The sequence below is a fragment of the Alligator sinensis genome, unplaced genomic scaffold (assembly GCF_000455745.1).
Source record: "Alligator sinensis unplaced genomic scaffold, ASM45574v1 scaffold1621_1, whole genome shotgun sequence".
Lineage (NCBI taxonomy): Eukaryota > Metazoa > Chordata > Crocodylia > Alligatoridae > Alligator > Alligator sinensis.
In genome coordinates, this window is record NW_005843006.1 from 362,008 (window position 1) to 370,961 (window position 8,954).

At 45.0% G+C, this 8,954-nt stretch overlaps 1 protein-coding gene across 1 annotated transcript in view; it reads right to left on the reverse strand.

Annotated features, from left to right (window-relative positions):
- Positions 1-8,000, reverse strand: part of CRB1 (crumbs 1, cell polarity complex component) — a 129,145-nt gene extending 121,145 nt beyond the window's left edge. Inside the window, exon 1 of the mRNA XM_006036703.1 lies at positions 7,838-8,000. Within this exon, the coding sequence (XP_006036765.1) occupies positions 7,838-8,000 (163 nt within the window). The remainder of the gene's footprint in view (positions 1-7,837) is intronic.
- Positions 8,001-8,954: the final 954 nt, after the last annotated feature.

Here is an 8,954-nt window from a genome sequence, read left to right on the forward strand (position 1 = left end):
CCTCTGATATAAAGGAGAAGGGAATTTCTACACTAAGGTCACTAGCAAGGATTAATCAGCCGGGGAGAACAGAAGACTTTTGAGGCTAGTTATTAAGAACAAAAGCAGTGATACTGGGTAATATATGCTGGGGGGTGGGGGGGGGAGGGGGAGGGTGTTCTTTCTTTCTTTAGACTTTCTGTTTTTGCCTTGGAAGGAGAGGACTTTTGCCTTCTCAAGAGTGAAAAAAACCTAAGATAGCCTTACTCGCTCAGAAAAGACTGCCTACAGTACTGTAGATATGGTGGTGTTTCTGGACATTGGAGAGGTAAGTCGTGTCCTAACATGTGGTATCCTATTCATAAGATGCGCATAGCCATAGCATAATACGCCGCTTAGGGAAATTTGGAGAATCTGTCAGGACTATCAATAGATAAAACTGTTGACCTGAAGACCAATTTATTGCCTGCTAAAACAAGTCATCAGCACTGGGATTATACTGCTCTGCTATATTAATTGTGACTATGGTTTGACCCCAAACAACACAGACCTTAAAAGCTGCCTGCAAATGGGAAAAAGTGGTTTTTGTCTTTTGTTTCTTTATGATGCATAAAGAAGGTCTGAAAGGTTTTTGGTTTTGTTTTTTAACTAATTTCTGTGTGTATATATTTATGCATCTTTAAGAGGTGCTGGAAAGTGTGGGGGAGTGGGTATTTCAGAAAAACTACATTTTTTATTACCTGACTTGGAGGAGTAGGAGGAAAAAAATGAGAGCTTTTCTCCCAGTTTGTCAGGAATGTGAATTAAATATTTATGAATAAAAACAGTAACCTCCCCCCCTAGAGTTCTAATCAGCCCGTTAAAAAAAAGTCTCTGGTCATATTGGTTGCTCAGTCTGTTATGGAGTTACTGGTTGCAATGCCATTCTTAAGGTTAGGACTTACACTAAGATCAGGAATTCAACCTTCCTGTTATACACAAAAATGATAGTATATTCTCCCAAACATAGGTTTACTGAGTAAAGTATTCATTATTTCACAAACTACAAGGAAATCTGCTAATTATAGTTAAAATTAATTAAACTGGGTTTCTAAAGAAATCTAGCATCTGTCACTTTTCTATGGACCAAATGATCTTGATAACAAATTAATATGTTTAGCAAACTGTATATATTTAAAATTCATCGAAATAGTATTATTGGATACACTTGAAGAATTTGGCTGTGATTAAATTATTAGGATTTGTATCTGATTACTTGACTATACGTGCTATAAGAGGATCAGGTCAATTGACTCAGTTAATCAGAACCATTCTTATAAAGTAGTATTGCCCAACTTATCTGGCGCTGTGGGCCCAATCTGGCCCATGTGGCTCCCCAGGTGTCTGGGTATTTGATAGCAGGATGAGTGACAGCAGTATTAATTCATATAATCATAAAATCTTAGAGAAGTAGGGCTGGAAGAGACCTCCAGAGGTCATCTAGTCTAAGTTCCTGCCTGAGGCAGGATCATCTCTATCCAAACTATCTTATCCACTCCATATTCTAAACTTTACATAAGAGTACCGTCAATCCTGACACAACACAGACATAATATCCTAACTTGCCACAGGTAAACCAGGGGAACCATGGCAGCCAATGCTCTGCTTCTATAAAAGGTTGTCAATATATGTTGAAGAGGTCCCAAGTAGAAAGCCGTGCTCCCCACTGCAGAGGAAAGCAAAAAAAAAACCCCGCAGTCCATACCAAACTGACCATTGATAACATTTCTTCCTGACCCCCAAATATGGTAATTGGTCTGAATGTGAGCTGAGGGGCAAGACTCTTCAGCCAGGACCCTCCAGCTTTGTTCCCAGCAGCAGCATTGGCACACCCCAGTCAAAATCCCCATCCTTGGCTATGGCCAACACTCAGTGCCTCTGAGGCTAAAAGACACCCTGATGCATGTAGCAGAAAGGTGAGGTGAGCACAGACAGCAGGAGTGGGGGCTAATAGAGCTTAGCACCCCCAAACATGGGGCAGCAGTAGGGCTGCAAAGCAGCCCAGCAGAGGGCTTCTGGTGGCTGCAGCAGGGCAGGGGAGGGAGTGGGGATGGGGCTTGGGGCTAGGGGAGGTGCAGCGGCCCCAGTGAGGTGCAGGACGGAGCTGTGAGCGGCTTGTCTGGGTGGTGCAGCTCTTGTTGCTACACACACCCCAGGAGTCATGGGGGCATATGTCCCTGGATCTGCATGGGGCAGGGCAGGCTGCTGCTGCAGGCTGAGACTGAGGCTGAGGCCAGGATTGTATTAGGCTCTTCCTGGGAATGACTTGGAGCAGGGCAGGGCAGGGCAAGTGCAGCAGTCCCGGGGCCTCTGTCCCCTCCGACCCAGTGGGGTAGATGAGGCTGGCCCTGCTCCAGCTCTGGACCCCCCCAGGTGGTGTGGGGCCGGGGCTGGGGCTGAGGCCAGGGCCAGTGTAGGGAGGCAGCTGAGGCTGGTATGGGGTTGGGGGATGGCAGATTTGTTGGGGCAGGAGGTGCCAGCACTGGGCAACGACCCCAGGTGCGGGGGAAGGGATGGCATGGGTGCAGCGGGCCCCAGCCCCAATCCCAATTCTGGGCCCGGCTCTGCTCTGCTCCCTCCCGATCCCTGCCCGGTCCCAGCCCCAACCCCACTCCCACTCCCTCCCCCCCCAGCCCTTTCCCCTCCCCTCGCAGACTTTCCTGCCTGGGGGTGGTGGGGCATGCACACACTCAGCCCCCACCCCCCCCATATTTTTCTCCCTCCATCTATGCGGGGGTGGGAGGGGAGGGGCAACCAGCAAAACTCAGAAGTATGAGAAATACCCATAGTAGAACATAGGCATAGCTATGCCTAAATCATTCTCAGCCAGCGGTTGTCCAACCTCTTCTTGAAAACCTCCAGCGATAGAGAGTCCACAAAGTTCCCTAGGCAGTCTGTTCCACTGCCTCACTGTTCTAACTGAAGAAGTTTTTCCTGATATTCAAGGTAAACTTACTTTGCTGCAACTTCAAGCCATTGGTCTGTGTCCCCTTCTCTGCAGCGAGAGAAAAGGTGCTTTTCCTCTTCTTTATGGCAGCCCTTCAAGTATTTGAAGACTGCTATCATGTCCCCTCTTAAATGCCTTCTCCACAAGGTGAAGCTGCCTAGCTCCTTCAGTCTCTCCTTTGTATGACTGACTTTCAAGCCCTTGATCATCTTTGCTGCCTGCCTCTGGACCCTAACTTCTCCATGTTCATTTTAAAATAATGACCTCAGAACTGCTCACAGTAATCCAGATGAGGCCTCTGGGAGCCATGGCAATTAATGCTGCCACCACTCCCCCCCACTGCCAAATTTCTGGACCCATTGAGAGCCCCACGGGCCAAGGTGAACAGGGCTCCATGTGCTGTTTCTTGGTCACTCCTATTCTAGAGCTTATCAGAATGCAACAATTCTGTTGGTTGTAATGACTTTCTGTCACTGCTCTTTATTAGTTTGGCGATGACGTGCTAGTTTTGGCATCAGTATTTGTAAAGTGCTGAGGCATCATTGCTGGGGGAGAAAATGGAAGAGGACTAAGGGACCCTTTAAGCATTGATGACATGATACTGTAAATGAAAACAAACAAGTACAACTCCTCCCTGGGATGACACTAGGATGGTGGGGATCATGGAATATGAAACAATGAAATGCGTCTTTAAAGATCAGTTCCATCTAGTCTGAGACACAAACACTAAAATACTTTAATCATAATGGTATTTTTGCTTAATGTCATAACTACTTTCCGAGTTAGTGTGTGCCCTGATTTCCTCCACCTTTCCCATGGGGAAAGTAAGCTGTGCACCTTTTTTTTGGTGCAGATTACTTCCCCCTCTGTAATAGATCTGTGCAGTAGGAACAATAGAGCTCAAGCTCAGTGCTTACCCTCCCTGGGGAGTGTCCCCTGGAACCTGATCTCCCCTCAAGCTGAGACCCATGGCAGAGGGTAAGAAGGCACAAGTGCAAAGACTGCCTCAGGTTGAGCACTAAACAGCTGCTGTTAAGAGATTTCTGGCACAATTAACATGGAAAGGAGTAGAGGAGGAAAAATGTTAATGTTGGGAGCTAGATTTTATTGTTGCATAGAGGATAACCCCATGAGTCCTCATATGCTTTGAGCTATGTTCTGTAGAGAATAAGCCTTTTTTCCATGGCTGACCAATTAAGAACATTTAAGCAGTGACCCTCTCTGGCAGAGATTCTTAGAATTAATGTTTAACATTAGAAAAAATAAAATGAAATGCTGATCACAGTAAATCTACTCTGACTGACACATAAAGTAATTATCAGTCCTTTTAAAGCATCATGTCACTAGAAAAATTACTGCCAAATATTTTACCCCGTGGTTAAAGTCTTTGAATGTGAGACACTTGGCACTACACTTAGAAGATGAAAGGTTCTCTCAGGGTTTTGCCTACTAAATACTTTGTCTGCAGTAAAGCTTGCCACCTACTGGCTAATCTCCAGTACTACTAGCAAAAATGTAAATAATTCATAACTTGATTGGAATGGAATTGGAACAAATTATCAATTTATCACATTCAGCAGTCAGAATAATCTCTACTCATGCCACAAGTTAATGTTGCTTCTAAGACTGTGAGTTGTAGCCACATGCACCTGAGGGTAAAGTTAAATTAATAGGAAAATCAATGGAACTGGAGATTTTAAGGTGAGATTTCAAAGGATGATTTCAAAGTAATTTAGCACAATTCTACTGATATTCAAATGGAATTTAGCTTTTGTATATGCACAATATGAATTTAAAAATATTATCTTTGTTTATAATAGTATAATGTAAATGTAATGAAAATACGTAAATAAATTATTCCCTCTGCATGAATTGTCCTCAGGCCTTATTTTAGCAAGAAAACAATCTAATAGCTTCCCATATTGAATTATTTTAGGTCATTGTTATCTTCTCCCTCTATCCTCCCACTCTTTACCCCTTAGTTACTACTATCTTACCACTGTGTACGTTGAATTATACAGCCACCTACAGGGATGCTGACTTCTTCTATACCCTTTGCCCCATACCACTCTGAATGTTCATGGCAAAGACTCCTGTAAATCCACATCTCTATTGTCCCTTAATTCATTGGGCACCAATCCCAACACTGAGTCACTCACCCAGCTGTGCTCTACACCAGTGATTTCCAACCATTTTTCATTTGTGGACCCCTAAAACATGTTGAATGGAGGTGCAGACCTTTTGAGAAATTTTGAATGGAAGTGCAAACCCCTTTGAATTGTAAGTGTGGGTATTCACATACTTTTGATTGAATATAGTCATCTTTTTCAGATCCCCTAGACAGTCTGTGGACCCCCAAGGGTCCATGGACCACATGTTGAAAACCAGCGCTCTACACTATGCAACCCCTTCTCCCAACAGACTCTCAGCTGTTGGAGGGACAGATTCCAGGTGTAACATGGCTAGTGGTTTGGAAGAGGCCAGAAAATAAGTCAATGGGAATGACCTCTGCCTGTAGGAAAGGGTGATGCAATCTGTCTCTACTACATTTAGTCTCAAAATGTTTGCAAGGACCAGGTCTTTTGGAAGTCTTTTGTATACTGGAAAAATACTATGTTTGGCTATTGGTATAGGTTGGAGACTTGCCAGTTGCCAAAAGTTAAGGACTTAAGCACTGGGATCTTAAGCATGGAGCTGGACAATTTAAAGATATAGGGCAAAAGTTTCAGCTCTGAGCTTTCCAACTTTCCCATACCATTTTGGCCTACTATCTACCTGGTTCCACCATAAATTTAGCAGTTCTGGGATTTTATAAAACCACCTAGAGATGAACAATTGAGATTAGGCTAGTTGCTTTTAAAATCTAATAACAATATTTAAAACATACAGTTGTCTTCTATCCCAAACTCACAGTGCCTTAGAAACACAGTAAATATCATTAACCACAAGATGAACATGAGCCTGCAGTGCGATGCTGCGGCTAGTAAAGCGACCAAAACGCTGGCTTGCATCCATAGATGCTTCTCAAGCAAATCCCGGGACGTCGTTCTCCCCTTGTACTCGGCCTTAGTGAGGCCGCAGCTGGAATACTGCGTCCAGTTTTGGGCTCCACAATTCAAAAAGGATGTGGAGAAGCTTGAGAGAGTCCAGAGAAGAGCCACGCATATGATCAGAGGTCAGGGAAGCAGACCCTACGATGACAGGCTGAGAGCCCTCGGGCTCTTTAGCCTGGAAAAGCGCAGGCTCAGGGGTGATCTGATGGCCACCTATAAGTTTATCAGGGGTGACCACCAGTATCTGGGGGAACGTTTGTTCACCAGAGCGCCCCAAGGGATGACGACTAGGTCGAATGGTCACAAACTACTACAAGACCGTTTCAGGCTGGACATAAGGAAGAATTTCTTTACTGTCTGAGCCCCCAAGGTCTGGAACAGCCTGCCACCGGAGGTGGTTCAAGCGCCTACATTGAACACCGTCAAGAGCAAACTGGATGCTTATCTTGCTGGGATCCTATGACCCCAGCTGACTTCCTGCCCTTTGGGCAGGGGGCTGGACTCGATGATCTTCCGAGGTCCCTTCCAGCCCTAATGTCTATGAAATCTATGAACCTTGTTTTATGGAAATGTACAAAGCTATAGAGTGAGTCAGCTGCAGAGTGGGGTTGGGAATCCAGATCTCCTGACCTTCATCTGTGCTCAGATCACTAGACTACAACAGCACTACATCATATTTTGCATTTCCATAGCATCTGCCACTGAGTATCTCACTGCTCTTTATTAATCATTTATTAGCAAGATAATTAGGAAAATGTTTTTATTCAAGTTAAACCAAACCAAGTCAAGCCAAATAAAACCAAGCCCTATGAATGTAGTTAGTAATCGGAAAGAAAATTAGAGCCATTGTTCTGGAGAAGTCTGTTGGATTGTTTTTAACATATTCATTCATGCAGTCACTCATACACATGTATATACACTCACTTTTGTATCACTTTTAGCCAAGTCTACTTCTTTCTAGATGTATCTTTCTCTAGACTGTGGTTAAATAGTATAATAAATGCTGGAATTTTGTACTAAATGTCAGTCACTAAAGAGCCTGTTAATTACATTAACATGACCTGGAACTCACTTGAATACATTTGTTTGATATTAGGATCATAGGCATGTAGTGCTGGTAGGGACCTCAGCAGGTTGTTTAGTCCAGCCCCCTGCTCAAGGTAGGATCATCCATGACTAAACTACCCAGGCAAGTGTCTGTCCAACGTGCTCTTCATCATTTCTGGGGAATCGAGAGTCCACAACTTCTTTAGGTAGCCTGTTCCAATGCTTGACCATTCTCATAGTAAAAAAGTTTTTCCTAAACTCCAAGCTAAACTTCTTCTGCTGCAGCTTAAGGCCATTGCTCCTAGTCCTGTCCTCTACAGCCACAGAGGAAAGGCAATCTCCATCCTCTTTATAATCCCTTCAGGTGTTTGAAGACTGTTATCAAATCCGTCATCAGTCTTCTCTTCTCCAGACTAAATAACCCTAGCCCTTTCAGCTTTTCCTCATAAGTCATGCTTCTCAGGGCTCTAATAATTTTTGCTTCTCTCTGCCTTACTCTTTCCAATCTGTCCACATCTTTCTTGTGGTGTAGGGCTCAAAACTGGACACAGTACTACACATGAAGCCCCACTAATGCTGAATAGAGTGGAAAAATCACTTCCCTTGATTTGCAAGTGACACTCCTATTATTATGCTGCGGTTTTTTGCGACAAGAACACACTGTTGGTGCACATTCAGTTTATAGGCCACAGTAACCCCTGGGTCCTTCTCTGTAGTACTGAAGCCTAGCCAATTATTCCCTAGTTTGTAAATGTACATGGAATTATTTTACCCAAGTGCAGGACTTGGCACTTGTCCCTGTTGAATTTGATCTGATCGATTTTCGACCATTTCTCCAGTTTATCCAGGTCATTCTGGATCTTGGTCTTGCCATCCAGAGAGGCTGCAATTTCACCCAATTTGGTGTCAAGTGTGCACTCGATCCCGTCATTCATTCTTAAAAGAGTTTGTAAACCTCGCAGAAGATAACTACTGCTTGGATATGTTGATGCGTCTATGCTGCTATTGAGGGTCAGTCTAAGGCTATACTTAAACACCCATGCCACATCTTTGTGTGCTTCCCAACTCTTGAGTAGAGCTGTCTAGAAAGTAGTTTATTCAATACTTTTCTTTCTTGCTGTGCTTGGCTCTAGTTATGAGCAATAGAGAGAGGAAGTGGGGTTCAGAAGGAATAGGGAGCTGTCGGTTTCCTATTAGTGGACTTCATATGCTTGTGGCCTGTGACACCAGATAAATTCCAAACACAGCAGGGGATGGAAAGCTAGGGGGTAGGTTTGACCTTAGACTCTGCTGCTCACATACCCTCCAATATCAGGCTAGATTCACCCACCTGAGGTTAGGGTTTTAAATATAGACAATCAGTGGCCATGAATGGATCCATAAGAGGGTAGAGTGGGGGACTGAAGTTACCCCGCTCCCGCTCCTGCTTTGGCTGTGCAGCACATACACAATGAGCTCTCTGAGCTCACTGGCTTATCAGCACAGCTTTTTCAGAACCAGAGATGACCCGAGCAGGGTGTGGGGCCCGGGGCAAATCAGCCTGTGTGGGGCCCTGCCCCCAGACATGAGGAAGCCAGTGGAGGATTTGGTTGGGAAGGGTGGTACTTAGCAGCCGAAGCTGCTGGATTCGGTGGCAGATTTGGTGTATGAGGGGTGGGGAGTGTCAAGCAGCCAGATGTGAAGCCAGCAGCAGCGTGGAGTCACCATGGCTGCTCCGTCTGGCTCTGTGGGGCCCCCCAAAGCACAGGGCCCAGGGCGGTCACCCCGATTCGCACCCCCCCGGGATAGCCCTGGCCAGAACCACTGCTTTGGCACAGCTGTGGAGCTCTGGGGGTGAATGTTGCCATCACTCACCCTTCCCCCTTGCCCACTGCTGAATTCAGTGGCAA